This window comes from Callorhinchus milii, unplaced genomic scaffold (assembly GCF_018977255.1).
Source record: "Callorhinchus milii isolate IMCB2004 unplaced genomic scaffold, IMCB_Cmil_1.0 Scaffold16, whole genome shotgun sequence".
In the NCBI taxonomy this organism is placed as follows: domain Eukaryota; kingdom Metazoa; phylum Chordata; class Chondrichthyes; order Chimaeriformes; family Callorhinchidae; genus Callorhinchus; species Callorhinchus milii.
The window spans coordinates 5,951,947-5,975,714 of NW_024704757.1; the positions used below are offsets into that span (position 1 = coordinate 5,951,947).

The window sequence follows — 23,768 nt, forward strand, 5'->3', positions numbered from 1 at the left end:
GTGTCCTGGGACAGACAGGGAGCGAGAGGAGAGAGATTTGTATTGGAAAAGGAGCCAATTTGCGCCCAGTGAATGAGCGAGGTTTCTGGAGGAAAAAATGAAGCCCCCACTTCAGTCCAAAGGCACCGCCTTCCTAGATTACCTTTCCATTGGCAGCCTGGTGATGGTGTTGGAGGGTGTGTGATGGGTGTGCGTGTGTGTGATGAGGGTGTACGATGGGGGCGTGTGTGTGTGGCGGTTATGGGTGGCGGAGGGCTGGAGGGGGTCTTGTGGAGGAGGGTGGGGGGGGGGTGGTAGAGTGGAAGGGGAGGCCATGACGCCTGGAAGCCAAGACTAGGAACAAGTGGAGAAGCGCGCAGAGCTTGACGAGCTGGAGGACTTGACGATGGTGATGACGCTGGTGGTGGCCACCTTGGCAGGCAGGATGGGTCCCTTGGCCACGGTGCGGGCAAAACTCTGGAGCGCCTCGTATTTGGAGCGCAGGGCGTCCAGCTCGCCCCTCATGCTGGCGTTCTCCCTGGCCAGCTTCTCCACCTCCTGCTGCAGGTCGCACCTCTGCTTCTCCAGCTCCTCCTTCTGGGTGACCCGCTTGATCCGGCAGCTGGCGGCGTAACCGCGGTTCTTGAGCGTGCGTCGGCGCTGTTTGAGCAGCACCGCCTCCTCCTTGCTCAGGCCCCGCAGGTGCTGGTTCAGCTCCCGCACTGTCATCGTCACCAACACCTGGTCACTGAGCACCGGGGCATTCTCACCCACCTCCTTCTTAACCTGATGGCCGCAAGGGAGGGGGGAGAGGGCTTGTTACAATACAATACAGAATTACATTTACACACGGCGCCTTTCACGTCGGGAGGGCGTCACAAGGCGTTGGACAGTCGGGGATTTGGACCCGAGCGGTGGGGTGGAGGGGTTTGGGATCACGGAGTGTGGAGGGAGGCTGGAGACTTCGCTCCCGTCTCCACAACCTCTCCCCCCACCCACCACCAAACCCGCAATCTCCCCCCCTCACTCCCCCTACACTGCGGAGAGACCGTCACTCGTAAACCCTTGTGTTGGCCACCACCCCAGTCTCATTGATACGCCTGGGCCTAGACGGTTCTCCACTCATTTCTAACTGTATTTTCAGGCAAGTGAGGCAGACAAAATCCCCTCAAACCAATAAAACTGGGCATTTGCCTCGCGGCTGTTCACAGCAGCTTGCATTGATATCTCTCCGGGATGGTCGACCAAAACAAACTCCCGCCCTCTTTCCAATAGCAACTCAGGATCTTTAACGTCCACCAGAACGGGCACAGAGGGGACCTCGGTTTTAACATCTCATTCAAAGCACGGCTGGGACTGTGAGCTCAAGTCCTCAAAACGGGGCTTGAACCCACAGCCTCATGACCTGCAGGCTTAGCCAGCTGATGCCCAGCTGGTCGTAGTGACTGCTCCGATTCCTCACCTTTAACACTTTGTTTCCCTTGGGATTAGTCGTCATCCCCTGTCAACAGCCAGGAGCCCGGGGACAGAGAATACACTGCGGAGAGACCATAGAGAGATAACACAATCAGTCACACTATACACAGGCCCGAACCCCCCCGCCCCACACACACAGTAGCCTGTGTCACACGTCAGTGATGTTGAGCTACAGAGCACAGCCAGAATCCAGGTGGTATTACCTTTAGGACTGTCGGCTTAAAATACAAGATGGCGCACGCAGAGGTTTGGAAAGTTCCTAAATTCAATCTGTATTTGGCAGCTGCTTTTTCTCTGCAGTTTTTTTTAAAAAAATACTGTACATATATAGAAAAAACTTTGAAAAAAAAATGTGAGTTCCTCCTTACGCCAGACAAATGTAGAACTGAACGATCAGTGAAACGGTCTGTGGTTTACACGAGCTCCCAATGCCAAGAAAACCGATTGGCAGAAAGAGACTGTTCCCGTTTATGATCAGAGAAATTCACAGCAAAGAAGAAGGAGGACGAGGAGGAGGTCTATTTGGCCCATCGTGTCTGTGCTGTCCCTTTGAAAGAGAGATCCGTTCAGTCTCATTTACTCTGGAACTCCAACTCACCATCCCTTTGCCTCGCTCCCTCCCTCGCCTCCTTCAAGGCCAGTCTCAAGACCCTCCTCTTCGACCGCGCCTTTGGTCGCCCTTCAACGTCGACCCTCCCTACCCCCAACCCCTCCTGATCCCAAATCCCAGCTTGGATGCAAATCCCTGACTATCCAGTGCTCTGGGACGTCTTTCCGACGTGAAAGGCGCTGTGTAAATGTAATTTGTCGTCGTTGTTGTCTGCCCCCCTCCTCCCCCGGCCCTTCAGGGAGAGAGCAGACACTGTGAAATTTCCATGTGTAGGTGGCACACATTTGTGACATTCTCTGGTTCGCATGTGTGTCTCTCTTAAGCACACGCGTGCTAGACACCAACAAGAAAAATGCTAAGAAAAAAGCCCGTTCCCTTAGAGGATCGAATTCAAGATTCTCGTTCTCACTTGTAAAGCGCTCGGTGGTCTTGCTCTTCCCTGCCTCCGGAATCTTTTGAACCGTTACCAACCTGTCTGCTCTCTCCGCTCGTCACCCCCCACCCCCACCCCCCCCCCAGAGTAACAATAACAGTTACTATGAGAAGCACACACAATATATATATCTCCCCCCACCTCCCCACCCCCACACAAAAATATAGCAATCACACAGAAGTGTCACCTACCTGCTTGGGGAGGAGATATGGGGGGGGGGGGGGGGGGGGGGGGGGGGGGCGAAGGATGAAACTGTATGTGAGTCACACAGGAACTTCTAAAGAACAAACTTCATTCTAGAGCGTACAACCGTACAGAGATCACACACAATAAACCGGGAGACAATTTAAAAATTACACCCGAGAACGAGTCGGAGTGAACTTTATGCAAAAAACGAGACAGTCCCCACCCACCCCCCCCAACACCACACCGCCCTCTGTGCCCCCGCCCGCCTCTTCCTACTCGTGAGCGAGCAAACTCGCAATGTCTACCACATCCTGAACCTCGAAGCCAACCACCGACAGGTAGCTAACTGATGGTTCAACCCGTGATCAGCAGCTCAGACTGGGGCGTGCAGGAACCCACACCAACACAGACAGCAACACATTTCATCTCCCCTCTAACCCCCCGCCTCTCCCCAACAGCACCATCATCCTCCACACAACAGTAACTTGCACTTATAGAACGCCTTCCGCACGGAGTAGCCTTGAAGTGCTCCACAAAGGGGAGTCTCCTTATGCAGTAAACCTGCCATAATTTGGGAGCGCACATTTAATGTGACATTCGCAGAGTATGCGTTACGTCAAAATAACATAGAATGTAAACTCTTGAACGGGACGTGGGCAGTTGCAACGACTTAAGCGATCATCCGATTTGTACAAATCGGACATATGCGAGTTTTACTGTACAACGCCTTTATAACGCCACTCTGCTTCGCGTAAACGCGCCGGTCGACTGCGGCCACCAGTTTCCGGTGCCGACTAGCCAGTCCTCTTCTCGCTCTTTTTTTCTGATTAAAAAAAAGGCCGACCTCACTTCCGGTGCGCTGCGCAGGACGACCTCACTTCCTGTGCGCTATGCAGGCTCGGGGTTAAAATATTATGTCACGCCGGGCAGAGATTGGAGTTATTTGCAGGAACATAAGAATTTGCTCGACGAAAGAAGACCAAGGTCCCACCGAGTTTGTCTTCCACCAGCCGGGCAGTCGCTCGAACGCATCATGTTCCAAAATACACACTGTATCCCGAGATATTATTTCCTAACCAAAGTCTATCTCATTTGCTTTTGAAAGAAAATAAGAGTCAGCTCAGCCTTTTGAACCTGCTCGACCAGTTTGCCCGATTTTGTCAAATTGTTTAATTCCAATGTTCTGCCCTTTCATTACACCCTTTATAACTCTGCAACCCAAGTAAACAACGCGACTGGTTCCGCAGCTACAATCCTGTGGAGTCCTGTAGCTCAGTGGTTAGAGCACTCGCCTTGCATGTGAGAGACCTGGGTTCAATTCCCGGCAGATCAGGGCGAAACCTTGGGCAAGTTTCCTTACTCCACACACCTAAAATAATCCTTTCAAAACAGAAAACAATAATAATTTGGCCACTTAATCCACGACTGTTTGTGGGACGCTGCTGTGCGCAATTGGCTGTCGCGTTTCGCCCACAAATATACGGTCAATTCACTTTACAGTCTATTCTGTGAAGCGCTTTGAGACGTCGAGAAGACGTGAAAAGCGCTATATCAAATGCAAGGATTATTAGTATTATTATAACAGCGTTCCACATCTTCACAACCCTTGGTGTGAAATAATAATAATCCTTGCATATAATATAGCGCCTTATCACATCATCGAGACATCAAAGCACCTCATAGAATATACTGTAAAGTGAATTGACTGTACATTTTGTAGGCCAAACGCAGCAGCCAATTGCGCACAGCAGTTGTCCCCCAAGCAGACATGGATTGGGTGACCAAATTACAGATTTTTTTTTAAAGGGATTATTACCTGCAGAAAGAGATCCTCCAATCGACTAACAACCCCAAAATAACTAAAAAATGCTTCCTGACCTCAGCTCGAACTGTCTTAGGACATTTTGTGGAGTCCTGTAGCTCAGTGGTTAGAGCACTCGCTGTGCAAGTGAGAGACCTGAGTTCAATTCCAGGCAGAGGGCGAAACCTTGGGCAAGTTTCCTTACTCCACACAGAGCCTAATAATAATCCCTCCAAAACCAAAAACAATAATAAATTGGTCATTTTCAATCTACGACTGTTTGTGGGACATTGCTGTGCGCAATTGGCTGCCGCGTTCGCCCACAAATATACAGTCAATTCACTTTACAGTGTGTTCTGTGAAGCGCTTTGGGACGTCCTCCTGACGTGAAAAGCGCTATATCAAATGCAAGGATTATTATTATTATTATTATTTATACACACACACACGCGCGCGCGCACAGAGGAAATGTTAGTGGTGTCAGCCTGGCTCAGTCGGTAGTGCTCTCGTTTTCGTCAGGAAATAGTGGGTACAAACCTCACGCTGGGAATTTTAGCTCACGGACCAGGCTGACACTCCGGTGCAGTTGTGGGGTGAGCTGCATTGTCGGAGGTGCCGTCCTTCGGATGATGTTCAACCGATGACGTTCAATTAAACGTTAAACATCCACGGCACTGTTTGACAAAGAGAAGGGAGTTTCTCTCTCCCAACAAAACCCCTCAGACAAAATTGGTCGTTCACTCCATGGCTATTTGCAGGACATTCTTCCGCATTTGCCAACCTACAAAATGCACAGTCACTGACTGTCCTTTACAGTTAAAAAGAAACAAAATCCTAAGAAACACCTCTGAGGCCTCTGGACCTAGTAGGATAAGGCGGAAAGGCGCGGTACACTCCAGATTAAATGCAAAAAGGTTACGAAATCAACAGCTGCTGGATAAAAGTTTGAAATGCAATCTCCAGGTAAGGCGAAGCATTCAACTGCTGTGGGTGCACTGAAGGCTGTGGAGAAATGTAATCTTGCAACAGCCGCCCACACACGTTGCAGACACACACACACACTGCACAGACACACACACATTGCACACACACTGCGCAGACACACACACACATCGCACACACACATTGCACACACACCACAGATGCACACACACACACATACATTGCACACACACACACACACATATTGCACAGACACACACACATCGCACACACACACCACAGATGCACACACACAGAAACACACATTGCACACACACACACACCAGATGCACAGACACACACACACCACAGACACACACACACTCACACACCACAGACACACTCACACACACCACAGACACTCACACACACACACACACTCACCCACACCTCACACACAGACACACACACACTCTCACACACACACCAGACACACACACACTCACACTCGGGCTGATTTGCGGCGCTCACTCCCTCACCTGGAATTTACAGCACTTCTTCATCTCAAAACAACCCTCCGATGCGGTTAATTCTGTTAATTGCTCAATGGCGCTGCATCGGGGGGGGGGGGGGGGCGGAGGGGGTATTTCTGCCCCCACCCCCCCTCCCCCACCGCCGCTGACGCGGGATGGGATGGGATGGGGATGGGGGGTGTTACCGGGGTTGGGGGAAGCCCCCTCCCCGCGTCGCTGTCGGTTCGGTCACTCGCCGCCCGTCGCCATCGGCGAAGACATCCCCCGCACAGCCCGCGCGCCGCATCCTCGGCCCTGTGGGAGAGGGGAGGGGGGGGGGGGCGTCGCCATGGAGACGGCGAGCAACCAACCAACCCATCAACCCCGCGGTCGCCATGGAGATGACGAGCCATCCGCCCGCCATACCCCTCCCCCCTCCACCCCATCCATGTCGCCATGGCAACGGGGCAGAAACGCACCCCCCCACCCCCCCCTCTCCCCCCACCCCCACCACCAGGCGGGTCTTGAAAGAGGGGGCGACACGGAGGCGGATCGAGGGAGAGAGCGCCAAAGTTTTGGGGCGTAGTGGTGACTGACCCCCCCCCCCCCCCGGCCCTCCCCCACCCCCAACGGTGGGGCCGGAGGGCGTGAGGAGGAGGAGGAGGTCGGTACACGGGGGCGAGGGTCACCGCGTGTGACGGCGTCTGCCGGGGGCGCTCAGCGCCTCGCCCGAGACCCCTCACAGAGCGCAGTCTCAAGACCCTCCTCTTCGACCGCTCATTTGGCTACCCCCCCCCCCCCCACACACACACACACCCCTCCTGATGTCCAACCCCCCTGCTCGGGTCCGAATCCCTGACGGTCCAGCGCCTTGGGACGTCCACCTAACGTGAAGGGTGGATTAAGGAATGTAATTTGTTGTTGCAATCCCTCGCCTCGCTCCCTCCACTGGCTCCCCATCCTGTGAGATGTAGACCTGCAGTGTAGTGTTCGGCGCGCCCGCCTTGCTAGCGAGAGGACCCGGGTTTGATCCCCAGGCAAAACCTTCGGCACGTTTCCTCACTCCACATGCCTCTTCACCCCCACCGGCCGAAAAGCGATCCACCAATCCACTGATAACCGGGTTCCTACTTATTGCAGTAAAAGAGGGCTACGGAGGAAGGAAACTTGCCTAAGATTTTGCCATGTCGGGAATCGATCCTGGGTCCTCTCGCTTACGAGGCGAGGGCACTAACCTCTGCATTACAGGACTGCACGTGAAGGCCCACTTGAATGAATGAGCCATGATCGCGAGTGGACTTTCCTGCTCAGTGTGTGTGTGTGTGTGAATCATTGACATTGGAATCTCCCACTCAGTCATCAAGGCAGTCCTACTCCTCCCATCCTCACCCCACCCAATCTTTTTTTTGTTAAAACAGAAACATTCTGGGGACTTTAGAAGTTTTTAACCTCTGGGTCAAAAGAGGAATAGGCGTTAGGGGAATAACAGGACGATGCCATTCAGCCCATCATGCCTGTTCCGCCCACTAATTTTAATGCCAATTCTCCACACCCCTCTAATAAGCTAATTTTCGAAATATCTACTTACCTCCCTTTTAATACAACCCAATTGTTTCGCCCTGAATGGCTCACGGGCATTGCATTCCACCTTGTTGCAAGGCCTTTCACTCTCTTGATCTCCGTCACTGAAACCCTGTGGTATTGTGCACCGTCGCCACAAGAGACACCTATTTCTGCACGTCACACGTACAGTACAAAGCACGAAAGTGAAGTAACTGACCTAAGTCACTAAGCGCAATATCATTCCCCACAAACTTGAGCAAACGCAGTAATATACTCCCACGCGCACAAGTATCATAGCAGAACTATGAGTCATCCCCGGGGACAGAGTCCAGACATGATGCACTGGCTGGTGTCACTGAACTACGAAACTAGGACCCGCTCGAGCGACAGACTCACATCACAGCCGAGCGCTGAACTGCCCACCGTGCATATTAACAGTGGTGAGCTTCCTCTGATGCACTCAACAACGACAACGTATAGTAATAATCCTCGCATTTGATACAGCGCCTTATCACGTCGTCGAAACGTCTCAAAGCGCTTCACGGAATACACTGTAAAGCGGATTGAATTGCGCACAGCAGTGTCCCACAAACAGTTGTTTGATCGAGTGACCAAATTATTATTATTTAATCTTAAAGGATTATTAACCCCAGGAAAGCGATCCGCCAAACAACTAACAACCAGTCTCAGTCCCTATTTACTGCTAGGCAAACAGAGGCTTGTGGACTAAGGAAACTTGCCTAAGGTTTCGCCAAGCCCAGGAATCAAATATAGGTCCTCTAGCTTATGAAGGGAGTGCTCTAAACCAATATGCTACAGGAATCCACAATCTAAATCTAAATAGCACATCTGAAGGCTCAATTGCAAATTTACAGTGAAGGGTTTGCACCCAAGCTGGAGTTTGGAGATAAGAGGGGTGGAGGGCAAGGGGGGGTGTGGGAGGATGACCAAAGTCAATGAGGCAGATCTTGAGACTGTCTTGAAGAAGGCAAGCGAGGGGGCGAGGTGACGGGTTTCTGGGATGGAGTCCCAGAGGATGGGCACAGAAAGCTGAATCTCTGACCACTGATGGTGGAGCGGGCCATTGCCTGCTGAGCGGAAGGAGCGGACAGGTTGGTAAGAACTTTTGTAAGTCGCAGAGGTAGGGAGGAGGATGATTGTGGAGGGCTTTAAAGGTGAAGACGAGAATTGATTAGAGATAAAAAAATTCTTAGAAAAAAAATACAGTCACTACACGAGAGAATAATTACTGTTAGGAGCTTTGAGACTTTTGATGTCAAAAAACACTATGAAAATGCGAGTCCCTTCTCTCTAGTTTGGGGAACTTTAATGCTTTTGATAAAATTCCCCATCTGCTCTCAACTTTCAGAATCCCCACCACTTAACATTTACAGAAATGTTACACATGTTTATCTCTGCATTGCCAGGTCTCCGGCAGGAGTTCTGATTGAGCGAGTGTTCAGCAGCCCGCAGCTCTCAAGAGCACAATTTACTTTTTAAATTTCCTACAATTAATTTTAGCCACAACAGGTCCTGTACTAATGACAGTAAAGACAGAAACCCAGGTCACCCGGACGAACAATGTCCCCGTGCGACTGGACTATTGGCAAGTTACAAAGTTGCTGTCATAGTCAACCGGAGAAACCCTACAATAATAATAATCCTTGCATTTGATATAGCGCTTTTCACGTCGGGAGGACGTCCCAAAGCGCTTCACAGAACACACTGTAAAGTGAATTGACTGTATATTTGTGGGCGAACGCGGCAGCCAATTGCGCACAGCAATGTCCCACAAACAGTCGTAGATTGAAAATGACCAATTTATTATTGTTTTTGGTTTTGGAGGGATTATTATTAGGCTCTGTGTGGAGTAAGGAAACTTGCCCAAGGTTTCGCCCTCTGCCTGGGATTGAACGCAGGTCTCTCACTTGCAAAGCGAGTGCTCTAACCACTGAGCTACAGGACTCCTATAACTTACATTTATATAGCGCCTATCACCTTTTGTCACCCCGACATCCAGCAGGAACTTGTATTTTACACAGCGCCTTTCACAAAATATTTCACTAGTGGGACCGCACTTGGAATACTGTGTGAGGTTCTGGTCCCCGCAATATAAAAAGGATATTGCAGCTATGGAGAGAATACAGAGGAGGGTCACCAGAATGATTGAGGGGATGGAGAGACTGGACTACGATGAGCGATTAAATAAACTGGACATGTTCACACTAGAGAAGAGAAGGCTGAGGGACAATATGATTGTGGTCTTTAAGATTCCAAAGGGAACAGGTAATGTAGACCATGATAAGCTGTTTTATCTTGTACTGAATAGTAGAACCAGAGGTCACGACCTGCGATTGAAAGGGGGTGAGTGAATTCAGAACAAATCTTCGGAAACACTACTTCAGTGAGCGAGTGGTAAACATCTAGAACAGGATCCCTAGGGAGACGGTGGAAGCATCTTAAGATGTCCCCAACCCAGGAGATGAGTGGGATTTGGCAATCGGGGCTTCAGGAGTTTTTTCTGAGTTTCTGAGGAACTCGTTTTCACTCTCAGGGTGTGATGAATGTAAAGAATTGTCCAATACCAAGACATTCTGAAAGCTATTCTCTGGAACTCACTGCTGGGGATAAGTTAACAATAGTAATAATAATCCTTGCATTTGACATAGCGAGTTATCACATCGTTGAAGTGTCTCAAAGCACTTCATCGAATCCGGGTCCTCTCGCTTGCGAGGCGAGCGTGCTAACCACTCAGCTACAGTACTGCACAACTACCAAAGAGGTGGTGAATTTTCACCCTCTCCGAACAATGTTCAGAACACGCTGATAGCAATATCGCTGTGCATAAACCATCACTCACTGTTGTCATGCCATCTCACCTCAACCACTTCCCCTGCACTTTGGCTCCTCAGTTAAGACTTACGCTTTGCCCCTGGTGTGTTATTGCATGATTAATTGTTTAACTGGGAAACCACCCTCGGGAGCAAGGGCAGAAATAAGCTTAGCTACTGCTCTGTATCACATCCTACAACAACAACTTGCATTTATTTAGCATCCTTCACACGGCCAGCATCTCGGAGCACTTCAACTGGCACATCACTCCTTTTTACGGTGCTGATTCAATCCCCAAATCTGAACACGTTTAGTGGGGAAATATTCTTTCCCTTTAAATAATAATCCTTGCATTTGATATAGCACCTTATCACGTCGTCGAGACATCTCAAAGTGCTTCACACAATGCACCGTAAAGTGGAGTCACTGCGTATTTTGCGGGTGAAACACAGCAGCCAGTTTGCACGCAGCAGTGTCCCACAAACAGTCATAAAGTAAAAGACAACGGTGCTATTTAAATAAACCCAATTTCTTGCTGATTTATTTTTGCGTAAAACCAGGAAAAGATTTCGTTTAATTTTTCTGTACTTCCTTCCTCCCTCCCCCTCCCACCCTCCCAAACCACCTCGCCCATTGTCCCGAGTCCTACAGAGGGCATAAATGTAGGCGTCAGCTTCTAAATTAATAAAAAATAAAATCAGAGGAAGCGCTGAATTGTGACCCCAACCGTCAATACCACACATCGGGCATTAAATGTGGAACAAAGTTGAACACCCCCCGACGTTGAACATAATGTCTGTCATCCAACCTCATAGCACCTCTGTGCACTGGCATAATAACCAGCCAATACACTCAGCAAGAGATAGTCACTCATATTATTGCGTGCTTTGGGATGTCCCAGTGCCTTGGGATGTCCTCTTGACATGAAAAATGCTATAGAAATGTAATTTGGTGCTGTTGCTTTCACACACACACACAAACACACACACACACACACAAACACACACACACATATACACACACACACAGAGGAAACTTACACACTTCATAAAGCTACACGCCCACACACAGCTCCAAAAGTGGCATAGCTGAGCAATGACTCACCGTGTTTACAGCTTGCAAACTGAAGATAAGTCAGCAGGGGACTGACTGATCGGTTGGGGGAGCAGAAGAGGGGTTGCTGTGTGTGTATATATACACTGTATGTGTACACTTACAATGGGGTACACACAGCAAAGCTGGCTTGAGCAGGAACTGGGATACCCTCACACCACACACTCTAGCAGCAGGAATCTGCTGTTAAAAGGTCCCATAGCAAAGTGATGAATCATCATGTTTACCAGTTACTTCTCAGCCTGTGCACAGATCCAGGGCTGCAAGTCACATCCAACTGGGAAACTCTGTCATGTTCGCAAAGCAAGACAGGCTCAAAATCACAAGGCAGGGGCCGAATGACTGGATACGTTACTGATTCACAACCCACTGTATTAACTTACAGAAAGGAGTAGAGAGGCTCCTTTCAGGNAAAAAAAACTGAGAGCGTAACTTCCCTTTCTTCATATTACACAATCCACAGAGCAAACAAATGGTTCCTTCTAGTGTGTATGAGTGTGTATGTGCCAGAGAGATTAATTTCGACTCACCCCTAACGGTCTTTCCGCCTGTGGTCAGTCTCTCTTTCTCTCTGAATGCTGCAAAGTCAGTAATAGTTAGTATCTTGAGTGTTTCTTTCCCCCAAAAAATCCCTCATTCATTTAAAAGCGAAGTGGGGAACTTGGGAGAGTTGCTGATCAGGAATAGGCAGGGTCTTGAGACTACATTCCCAAGATAACATTGTGGCACAGCAATTAATGGATCACTGCATCAACAAAATGTGCCACACTCTCTCTCTCTCTCTCTCTCTCTCCCTGTACCAGCCCAATAAAAGTATTAGCTATTTAAACTGCCACCACCCCCACCCTCCTTTGTTGCCAAGTCTCCCATTTGCCATCATCCATAAACACACACACACACAAACACACACGAGCAGTAAAAAGTGAGCATATGTGTGTGGGGGGGATGTGAAAGTTGCAACATGTTGCTGTACTTACAAATATCAGAGGAATCAGCACACCCTTCAGTGAATTTCAAGCCAAATAACATACATGCCTGATGGATGACATGTCAATGCACCATTCAGCCATTGATCTTACACATTTAATCTCATCCCGTTGATGTCTTAATGCCTTTGTCTCTGAACGTGGCGTTATCCAGCCTATATTTAGACGTGAACCCTAGTTAATGTCTCCCCCTCCCACACATATACTCACTCATTCTCCAAGTGATGTTCAGGCCAAATGCAGCAAGAACTCCCACCATTGCCTGCCACTAGCTGAGATCGATTGACTGACTGACTGACTCAGCACAAGAACTTGCACTCACAACAGCAAGTGTCTTTTCCCATCGAAACACTTATATCCTGACTCAGCATAAACCAGGGACCGCACCCAGCACTATCCAGGCCGGCCGGGTCTGTGTGCGGCCCAGTCTCATGGGGCACACTTACCCACGGAGCTATCAGAGAAAACGTTTTGCACACAAAATTTCACCCACATGACCAGCTTCAGCAATCGAATTCTAATATGCGGCTTCAGTCTAAGATTAAAACATTTTGCAACATTTTTCCTCATTCAATTTCTGCTTTTGTGCAAAGGTATTTCGCTGGAGATCACAAGCTGGAGATTACAAAATTCAGTCACTCAATTCACGACTGTTTGTGGGACACTGCTGTGCGCATTTGGCTGCTGCATTTGTCCCCCAAAATTTAGTCAATTCACTTTATAGTATATTCCGTGAAGCGCTTTGAGACATTTCAAACACGTGATAAGGTGCTATATCAAATGCAAGGATTATTATTATCACGCGAAACTCTTTGAGATGTCTCGAAGACGTGATAAGGCACTACATCAAATGCAAGGATTATTATTATAAACACAGTCGCCTCCAACTTTTCAGATTTGAGGCAAAGGGTTAACAGGAATTGATGGAAAAAAATGTTAAGAGTTTTGTTGTAACATGACAAACTTTCAAGTGGGGGGTGGGACAGGGACATCAATAAACTGGCTTCGATCTGTATCAAAGTGCTACGTTTTTCAGTTATACTTTTTTTGAATTTCCGGTGCAGTAAGTAGTGTACATTCCTCTAGAACTTTCTCCACTTGTAATCTCTACCACAACAGCAGCAATTTCCAACTCAAAGACACTTAGAAAGCCTTCTTCCTCTTTCCCTAAAAAGCGATTCCTGCTTAATTACAAGCACAGAGAATTCATCCCCACTTAACGACCCAATCTCTTAACCTTAAATTCTTCATCTCAACCAGGCGTATAACAGGGCAATATTTAGTCGTTTCTTTTATGTTGATGAGTGTGTGGTGCTGGAAGAAAACTCACAACAACAAACTTGCCAACTTTCGTTGCAAGGTTATTATGAACCAGGCCCTCGTGTTGAGGTGGTGCTCACACTCTGCTCCAGTGCTGGTCGTGGGATCAGCTCGGGATTAGGCTCTCACTCTCCCCAGGAATGCAGGCAGGATCTGTGTGTGGGTGGGTGGGTGGGTGTGTGTTTCCTTTCCTCCCCACCTCTGAGGGAGTGTGGATCTCTCAGCCTCTTTCCACTGCGAGTTCAGGGAATCTCTGTGTGTATCCCCTCCCCGAGGAGTGTGGAATCTTTGGCCCCTCAATCTCTCACTAGAGAGGGGGGTGGTATGAAGATCCCTCCCAGGCCCCCCCCCCCAAAAAAGTCTCTTTTCCCCTCAGAGTGATATCTGACCAGGGAGGACGGTGTGTGTGTGTGTGTGTGGGGGGGAAATCTCAAGTGTCTTTCAATCTCATGCGACGATCTGGATGTTTCTCGTACCCTGGCGAGGCAGAGAGGCAGAACGTGTCTCTGTGTGTGTGTGTGTGTGTGTGTCTCTCTGCCCTGCCCTCCCCTGGCTGGCGAGGGACCCACATGGCCCCCGATGGAATTTGTAGCGTGGAATGTGGCCGAGGATGGCGCGTTGCTGCTACCCCGGGTTTACAGTGCGCGGGTACGGGGTGGCACTTACCTGGCCTCTGGCTCCGGGTGTAGACCTCTGGCCTCTGGCTCTGCAGCTGCTCTGGGGCCGCACACGCGCTCACACACCTCCCCGGCTCCACTTCCGGGAGCGCTGACGTCACCCGCTGTTTACCCACGTGACTCCATTCATGAAATGCCGCCGACGTCACCCTGGGCGCGGGAAAGCAAACTGATACAGTGGGAACCATGGAAACCAGGCTCGGTCCACTCCCGCCACACACTGACCTGTCCATGTGCCCATCTCCTGCGTGAGCTGCAGTGAGACCCTCCACACACACTCCACAAAACACACAGTCAATCCCCTTTACAGCCTATTCTGTGAAGCGCTTTGAGACGCGGCAGTAAAAGGCGCTGTACTCGGATGTAAGGATTATTATGATTATTATTGAAAAGAGGAATTATTTCCTGATATTTTTTTAATAAGGAATGTAACTGGTTCCCGAATTGTTGGGCAGGACCCGGTGCCTGTAACGTGCAAATGCCTCCGGGGCGATTCACGAGGAGTGTAGTGACCGCGTAATTGTAGGCACACGCAGGGGCCACGCGCCATGGCAGTGCTCTCCTTGCTCAATCCTCCACAAGCTCTGTATTATCCAGAACACTGCAGCCCGTATCATTTCCCACCAGATTTTATGAGCCAACCACTCTGATCCTCACCAGTCTCCACTGACTCCCTGTTCCCCAGCCCATTGATGTCCACATCCTGTATTTTGCCTAAAAAGTGTAGTCACTTTTACCAGTAAATCCTCCCAACCTGAATGATGCTAAGGATTATTTTGAATAGTCCCACTCTCCTAAATATTCCCTCCATTCAGCTATCTCTGGCCTTCTGCACTCCCTATCCCCGTTGCCAGTCATGGTGGGCAAGCCTTGAGCCAGTTTGCCCTCAGTCTCTGGAACCCTCTCCCTAAATCTTTCATGCTCTCACCCTCCCACTCTTTCAAAACCCTTTGAGAGACCTACTGCCTCTTTGACCGAGGCTTTGGTCACCTACACCCAACCCCTGCCCCCACCCATCCCACCCTCCTCCCACCTTGCTTGGGGTCCCATTCTGTCTCTGTGAAGGACTTTACAACTATGTGAAAGGCGCATACTCTCAGTCTCTACTCCCTGACTGTCCCTTCTTTAGAGAATTGATCTTTCTCTGTTCATCGTTCCCTTGAACGTTCCTCTCTTCTACGCTCAAGCTCCTGAATCTTCACAGGACTCAAATTAAAACTCATTGCTCATCTACTTTATGTTAAAGTGACAAGATGTGAACTGCCCCTGGTGAAGGGTGCTATATAAATGCAAGTTGTTGTGTGTTAATAAAATGCAATGAAAGGTGTTTTTCCCAATGTCCTGGCCAGCAAGCTTCCATTCATTCGCCTTATAGCTATTTGTGGGTTCTTACAAGTGATTGCAGTGTGTGTCTATCAAAACTAGAGTCAGTGCACTCAACAGTAATTACTTGTGAAGCGCTTTAGATATTTTGGCACAGCACAAATCTGTTTATAATATAGCAGGTTTTACACATAAATTGCATCTCTGAGTGTCAAGACCTGAGTTGTTGGGACATGAAAATTATTGTCACACTACGCATGCAGGCCAGGGAGCTGTCAACGATTTTGATTTTAAAAATAATTAAACACTTTTGCTCGGTGTGGCTCTAAAAAACAAACACGGGGCTACAAGCCTAAATGAGTTTGCATTTAAGATGTCAATCTCGTTGATCACATGTGTCACTTCTGACATTCTCCCAATCCTTGTCAGCTCAGCAAATAAACCAAATTTCATTATGCACCGTGTATGTATGTATAATTTATGCCAGTCATTCTAAGCGGGCGGCAGACCTGTCAACGTATACTTATTTCCCGGTGGCGGAGTTATTTGCGAACAAATTGTAACTCGCTTTTGCTCTATGTCTTTTTCAAACGTAATAACTCCGGGCTCCGTTCATTTCAATCTGCCGCTGCTCGTCTCAGCAAATGTCACTGATTCTTCGCTCTGACCTTGGAGGGCTGACCCTCACAGTCTCGAGTACTGTCCTATCAGTTTCCCCCCCACCACCACCCACAATGTGGGGTAAAAACAATGTTTTATGGAAAACTGTAATGTAATTTAAAACTGAGGTGGATCGACTTTTGTTAGGTAAGGGCAACAGTAATCCTTGCATTTGATATAGCACCTTATCACATCTTCGAGACGTCTCAAAACGCTTCACAGAATATATTGTAAAGTGGATTGACTGTATATTTTGTGGGCGAAACGCAGCAGCCAATTGCGCACAGCAGTTTTCCACAATTGTGAATTGAATGACCAAATTATTATTATTATTTTTATCAAGGGATATTAACAGGGCAATTGGAGTTGAGGTACAGATCAGCCATTATCTAATAGAATGGCAGAACAGGCTCGAGGAGCTGAATGGACTACTCCTGTTGCTATGTCCAGGTTTGCAGCAAAACTGCAAAATCCCAGCGTTGGACCTTGCTTTGTGTTGAGTAATGATATTTTAAATACGAGTTTATTTATTTACAGATCAACTGCTGAACTTAGGTTAAGGTGTCAACCTGGCTCAGGTAAATGGATGCTGATCTCAGTCAGGTCAGCATTAGGACTGGATGGATGGAGAACTGGCTCCTGCCAATACTACGCTGGAGCATCAGCCTAGATTGTGAGCTCAGTTCCCTTGAACCCCAAACCTCCTGAACCCGGGGCAAAAGTCCGACCGAATGAGCCAAGCGTAAGCACGGATGCAACTAATCTGCCCAGTCCAGTGTGTACAGTGTGAACCTGACACAATTCACAAAGAATGTGCTTTGTGTGTTTAAAGCATTGACTTCAGTATGAAGCTCCTCTAGATAAAATCGGTCATTCACACCTCATGGCCATTTTGGGGACCGCACTATGTAAATAGTTGTAAAGCCTGCCCATAAATACAGTCGCTACACTTGTCAGTAATTACCTGTGAAGCACTTTGTTACAAGGGGCTGCATAAGTGTTCTGCAACCAAATGGTATCACACATGATTTTCAACAGCTCAACAGTGCTACCTATCGGCACACAACGATACCGCACCTACATACAACTTAACGTGCAGACAACACTGAGATGAAATGTTCTTGATCAGTTCCCACAGGCAACATCAGATCTCCTCTGGCCAGCACCACAGCTTGGAATGTTAGCAAAGTGCTGGGCAGCGGGTGCCTTAAGGTGCAAGGATTATTATTATTATCATCATCATCATCATAACACACAGAAGCTGGTAGGAAACGTGAGTTTAATAATCTTTGCATTTGATACTGTGCTTATTAATTATCGCTCCAAAATGCTACCCCAGGGCGAAGAGCGTTACATACAGTGCAAGTTGTTATTATTGCATTACATCAATTGTGTGCCAGCCTGGCTCGGCTCTTGCCTCTGAGTCAGAAGATTGTGGGTTCAAGTCCCAACGTCGGGATTTGGAATCACATCATCTAAGATGCTCCAATGCAGTACTGAGGGGGGAGGGGGGTGTTGCATTGACAGAGGGACCTTCCTTCGGATGAGATGTTAAACTGAGGTCGGGTCTGCCTGTTCAGGTGGACGTTAAAGAACTCGTTGCACTATCCGAAAAGAGAAGGGTGTTTCTCTCTCCTGTAGTCCTGGCCAACAAATCCCCCAAATAAAATTGGTCACTCACTACATGGGGGAACACTGCTGTATGCAAACTGACAGCCGCATTTTGTCCACAAAATTCATAGGAAATCCACTTTACAGTATATATTGTGAAGTGCTTTGAGACGTCTCGACGATGTGATAAGGATTATTGTTATTATAGATCCGTGGTTGTCAGTTTGTGTACAGCAAGATCCTACGTCCCACCCATGAAGTGAATGACTAATGACTCTCTAATACAGGGGATATATATATACACACACAGTATATTCTGTGAGGTGCTTTGAGACGTCTTGACAACGTTATAAGGCGCTATATCAAATGCAAGGATTATTATTATTATATTATTATTATTACCTGGAGGATCATTGGCCAGGATACCAGGAGGAACTCCATGCTATGTTCCAGTAGGTTCTTTTTGTTTCAAATTTGAGGCATTTTTGAACAATTTGGCTTGAAATCTGCTCAAGTCAGTGAATAAAAAACAAGGAGCTGGGGGGAATGCCTCTATTGGGTCGAGTCTGTGACTTCTGTAACAATAATAATAATAATCCTTGCATTTGATACAGCATCTCATCACATCACTGAGACGTCTCACAGCATTTCATAGAACAAACTGCAAAATGGAGTGACTGTGTATTTTGTGGGCGAAACGTGACAGCTAATTGCACACAGCACCGTCCACCACAAACAGTCGTAAATGGAGGGACAGTTTCCCTGCTCCCTCTCTAGCAAAGCAACCGGTTAGTTTACACTCTGGGGATGATAATAATCATCCTTGCATTATCACGTCTTCGAGACGTCTCAAAGCGCTTCACAGAATATACCGTACGGTTAATTGACTGCATATCTTGTGGCTGAAACGCGACAGCCAATTGGGCACAGGTGACAGATTATTTTACAGATGTCATAGTGAAGTGAGTCCCTTTTTTTTCACACACACACACACACACATATATATATATATATAAAAAAACACATTACACATTAAAAAGTCCACTCTTTCAAGTCCCGCCTGAAAACTTTCCTCTTTCGACTGTGCTTTCGGTCACCCCCTACCCCCCACCCCCGGCTCGGAGTCAGGCTCTGCCACTGTTAAGCGCTCTGAGACGCTGCCCTGCGCGGAGGGAGGGCGCTGTATAAGTGCAAGTCGTTGCCGCAACGGCAGGAAACTTAAAATACTTTTTTTTACACACACACACAAAATCTCAGGTGAACTTCCACCACATCCGCCCCAGTGGGTTATTCCTCCAGAGGCCAACGTGAGGTGAGGAGGAGCAAAGCCATTCCTCTCTCTCCTTCTCCCCTCACTCTCCCCCTCCTGATCCTCTCTCTTCCCCCTTTTCACTCCCTTCCTCCCTCTCTCTCTCTCTCACTCACATTCTCTCACTCCCTTCCTCTCTGGCACACACTCTCTTGTCTTTCTCTATCTTCCCTCCCGCACTCTCTCACTTTCTCTCCATCCTCCCTCTCTCGCATTCTCTCTCTGGTTCTCTCCATCCATCCTCCCTTCTTCTCACACTCTTATCTCTCTATCCCCACCCTCTCCCACATTCACCCTCTCTCTCTCTCCATCCTCCCTCTCCCACATTCACCCTCTCTCTCTCTCCATCCTCCCTCTCCCACATTCACCCTCTCTCTCTCTCCATCCTCCCTCTCCCACATTCACCCTCCCTCTCTCTCTCCATCCTCCCTCTCCCACATTCACCCTCCCTCTCTCTCTCCATCCTCCCTCTCCCACATTCACCCTCCCTCTCTCTCCATCCTCCCTCTCCCACATTCACCCTCCCTCTCTCTCTCCATCCTCCCTCTCCCACGTTCTCTCCATCCATCCATCCATCCTCCTTCTTACACGCTTATCTCTCCATCTCCCACATTCACTCTCTCTCTCCATCCTCCCCCCCTCTCTCCATCCTCCCCCCCCCTCCCCCTCCTCCCTCTCCCGCATTCACTCCATCTCTCTCTCTCTCCCCCCTCCCCTCCCCTCGGTGTTTTGTTGCTGAAACAAACAGCTGAAGCGGCCCCGGCGCTCGGCCTCCTGTGGTGCAGACAGAGCCAGAGAGACAGGGAGAGGGCTGACGGCCGGGCCGGGCCCGCGGGCCGGGCTGGTGATGGCGGTGCTGAGGCAGGAGGAGGCGGGGTGGCTGCTCGACCATCTCTCCCACATCAACAACAGCTATCGCTGCTGTCACGGCCCCGGCGGCTCCGGCCCGAGCGCGGGCGGTTACGTGTTCCGGCCCGAGTACTTCTCCCTCCTGAGGCCGCACATCCTGGCGGGTGGCGGGGGCGAGGCTGCGGGAGAGGCCGGGGCTGAGGGAGAGGCCTCGGCGCGGAGGCGGCGGAAGCGCCGGTGCCGGGAACTGAACACGGGGGAGGCGGAGGCGCGGGAATATCACGCCGGAGTCAGGCTGGCCATCGAGAGCGGCGCCCGGCGGCTGCTGGCGGGAGAGAGCGAGGCCCGGGGACCCGGCCTCGGCCTGGATCTCACCGCAGGCCCCGGCTCCACCGCGGGCCTAGGCCGCACCGCGAGCCTCGGCCTCGCCTCAAAGCCCAGCCCGGCGCCCCCCGGGGACCCCCGGCTGGCTGAGCTGTGCCTGATGGCGGCCCGGCTGCCCCGGGGCCCGGGCGGTGGGCCGCAGGCGTTGGGGGAGACACCGGCCGAGGAGCTGGACCTGTTCGGCCGAGTGACGGAGAACCGGTCGGGCTGCGCGCGGGTGGCCCGGCTCCTGGGGCAGCCTTACCTCCTGCCGCCGGCCTCCCGCTTCCTCCTGTCCGACCTGAGCCGCCTGGAGCCGCTGCTGCTGCTGCTGACGACGACGACGGCGGCGGCGGCGGCGGCGCCCGAGGCCTCGGGGGGTCGGTACGGGCTGATCACGCTCGACCCGCCCTGGGAGAACCGGTCGGTGAGGCGGAGCGGCCGCTACCCGAGCCTGGCCCCCGCGGACATCAAGCGGCTCCCGGTCCCCGCGCTGGCGGCTCCCGGCTGCCTGGTGGCCACGTGGGTCACCAACCGCCAGCGACACCGGCGCTTCGTGCGGGAGGAGCTGTACCCGCACTGGGGGCTCCGGGCCGCGGCCGAGTGGCACTGGGTCAAGGTCACCCGCGCCGGGGACTTCGTCTTCCCGCTCGACTCGCCGCATAAGAAGCCGTACGAGACCCTGGTGCTGGGCACCTACGGCCCGGGCCCGGGCCTGACCCCAGCCCCGGGCTCCGGCCCAGGCCTGACCCCAGCCCCGGGCTCCGGCCCAGGCCTCACCCCAGCCCCGGGCTCCGGCCCAGGCCTGACCCCAGCCCCGGGCTCCGGCCCAGGCCTCACCCCAGCCCCGGGCTCCGGCCCAGGCCTCACCCCAGCCCCGGGCTCCGGCCCAGGCCTCACCCCAGCCCCGGGCTCCGGCCCAGGCCTCACCCCAGCCCCGGGCTCCGGCCCAGGCCTCACCCCAGCCCCGGGCTCCCTCCCGGGCCTCATCCCAGACCACAGGCTGCTGGTCAGCGTGCCCTGCTCCCTGCACTCCCACAAGCCGCCCCTGGGCCCTGTGCTGGAGCTGGCCGGCCTGGTGGCCCCCGGGGCCCCGAAGCTCGAGCTGTTCGCCCGCAGCCTGCAGCCCGGCTGGACCAGTTGGGGCAACGAGGTCCTCAAGTTCCAGCACCTGGATTATTTCCTCAAGGCGGGCACTGGGCAGGGCTGCTGCCCACAGGCTGGCACCTCACCCTCACCCTCACCCGCTCACTGCCCCTCACCCTCACCCGCTCACTGCCCCTCACCCTCACCCGCTCACTGCCCCTCACCCTCACCCGCTCACTGCCCCTCACCCTCACCCGCTCTCTGCACCCCAACCTCACCCACTGGCTGCACCCCAACCTCACCCTCACCCACTGGCTGCACCTCAACCTCACCCTCGCCCTCTTTTTGCACCTCAACCTCACCCTCGCCCGCTTTCTGCACCTCACCCTCGCTCTTGCCCGCTCACTGCACCTCACTCTCGCCCTCTTTCTGCACCTCACCCTCACCCTCTTTCTGCACCTCAACCTCACCCTCGCCCGCTCACTGCACCTCAACCTCACCCTCAGTCACTGGCTGCACCTCAACCTCACCCTCGCCCACTCACTGCACCTCACTCTCGCCCTCTTTCTATACCTCACCCTCGCCCACTCACTGCACCTCACTCTCGCCCTCTTTCTACACCTCGCTCTCGCCCGCTCACTGCACCTCACCCTTGCCCGCTCTCTGCACCTCAACCTCACCCTCGCCCGCTCACTGCACCTCACTCTCGCCCTCTTTCTGCACCTCACCCTCACCCTCTTTCTGCACCTCAACCTCACCCTCACCCGCTCACTGCACCTCAACCTCACCCTCAGTCACTGGCTGCACCTCAACCTCACCCTCGCCCACTCACTGCACCTCACTCTCGCCCTCTTTCTACACCTCACCCTCGCCCACTCACTGCACCTCACTCTCGCCCTCTTTCTGCACCTCAACCTCACCCTCGCCCGCTCTCTGCACCCCAACCTCACCCTCGCCCACAGGCTGCACCTCAACCTTACCCTCGCCCACTCACTGCACCTCACCCTCGCCCTCTTTCTGCACCTCAACCTCACCCTCGCCCACTCACTGCACCTCAACCTCACCCACTGGCTGCACCTCAACCTCACCCTCGCCCACTCACTGCACCTCACCCTCTTTCTGCACCTCAACCTCACCCTCACTCTGCACCTCACCCTCGCCCTCCCTCTGCACCTCAATCTCACCCACACTCTGCACCTCACCCTCGCCCACACTCTGCACCTCACCCACTCTCTGCATCCCAGCGCCACCCTAGCCCACTCTGCACCCCAACACCACCCTAGCCCACTCTCTGCGCCCCAACATCACCCTCACCCACTCTGCAGCCCAACATCACCCTCACCCACCTCAATGTCTCCCTCGCCTGCTATCTGCAGCCCAACCTCTCCTTCACCCACTCTCACCACCTGAATGTCTACATCGCACACTCTCCACCCACATCTCCCCTAGCACCCTCTCCCCAAATCCTCATCTCCCCTCACCTTCCCTGAAGGTTCCCCTCAGCACTGACTGAACTGGAATGTCCAGGCCAACTATCAAACTCGGAAATGCTAATCTTTGCATTTACTTGGGGGAGGACATTTCAAAGCCTAAACAGGATTTACTGCGAAGTGCAGTCACCGTTTTGTGGGCGAGCGCAGCAGCCAAGGTGCGTACAGGATGGTCCCACAGCCAGTTGCTAGCCATGAAATGGAACAGTTTTATTTGGGGGATTGTTGGGCAGGACCAGGAGAAAGTCCCTTCTTTTGAATAGTGCCACAGGATCTTTAACGTCTACCTGAACAGGGAGCTCGGTTTAACTAATCTGAAGGACAGCACTCCTGACAATGAAGCACCCCCCTCAGCACTGCACTGGACTGTCAGCTTGGACTATAGGAGTTCTGGGTCCTGACTCAGAGACGAGAATGCTTGAACCAGGTCAACCGCTTAGTTCTCATACTGCCGAGTTTTGGAATGTTTATCCTCTTGAAACTAGTTTTATAATTAAAAAGTTATTTTTCTCTTTTTTTGTTGCATTTCTTCATCCAGAAAGGTAACTAACAAGAGGAACAGGATGCCAGGAAGATGGTTGAGGCCAGGACCTTGGGACTCATTTAAAGAATGATTCAAAATGCTTTGATGGATCAGATTAGATGAGCCAAAGGCCCTCGTTCATCTG

The 23,768-nt window shown here is 51.3% G+C and overlaps 2 protein-coding genes across 9 annotated transcripts; one reads left to right on the forward strand and one right to left on the reverse strand.

Annotated features, from left to right (window-relative positions):
• Positions 1 to 287: 287 nt before the first annotated feature.
• Positions 288 to 20,837, reverse strand: mafk (v-maf avian musculoaponeurotic fibrosarcoma oncogene homolog K). 8 transcript variants are annotated; one of them, XM_007905733.2, is made up of 4 exons: positions 20,790 to 20,837; positions 14,399 to 14,559; positions 1,442 to 1,516; positions 288 to 765 (listed from the first exon to the last, which is right to left on the reverse strand). In XM_007905733.2, exons 3-4 carry the CDS (start codon positions 1,475 to 1,477, stop codon positions 334 to 336), a joined length of 468 nt encoding a protein of 155 aa, XP_007903924.1. In that variant the 5' UTR covers positions 1,478 to 1,516; positions 14,399 to 14,559; positions 20,790 to 20,837; the 3' UTR covers positions 288 to 333. The 8 variants fall into 8 exon arrangements, with proteins under 8 accessions (XP_007903924.1, XP_042196875.1, XP_007903928.1 ...); XM_042340941.1 differs by lacking the exons at positions 14,399 to 14,559; positions 20,790 to 20,837 and adding exons at positions 11,957 to 12,004; positions 12,623 to 13,025; XM_007905737.2 differs by lacking the exon at positions 14,399 to 14,559.
• On the forward strand, positions 20,153 to 21,776 carry mettl4 (methyltransferase 4, N6-adenosine; the record flags this gene model as incomplete). The annotated part of the gene is made up of 2 exons (XM_042340940.1): positions 20,153 to 21,237; positions 21,478 to 21,776. Coding segments are annotated over exons 1-2 (1,377 nt in total), but the record flags the coding sequence as incomplete, so codon positions are not given.
• Positions 21,777 to 23,768: the final 1,992 nt, after the last annotated feature.

What these genes read in the sequence shown, in the direction of transcription:
- mafk (XM_007905737.2), bottom strand. Translation starts at nt 1,477, where the DNA reads ATGACGACTAATCCCAAGGGAAACAAAGTGTTAAAG. An exon ending in AGGGAAACAAAGTGTTAAAG is followed by an intron (nt 766 to 1,441) that starts GTGAGGAATCGG and finishes TGCGGCCATCAG; the next exon opens with GTTAAGAAGGAGGTGGGTGA.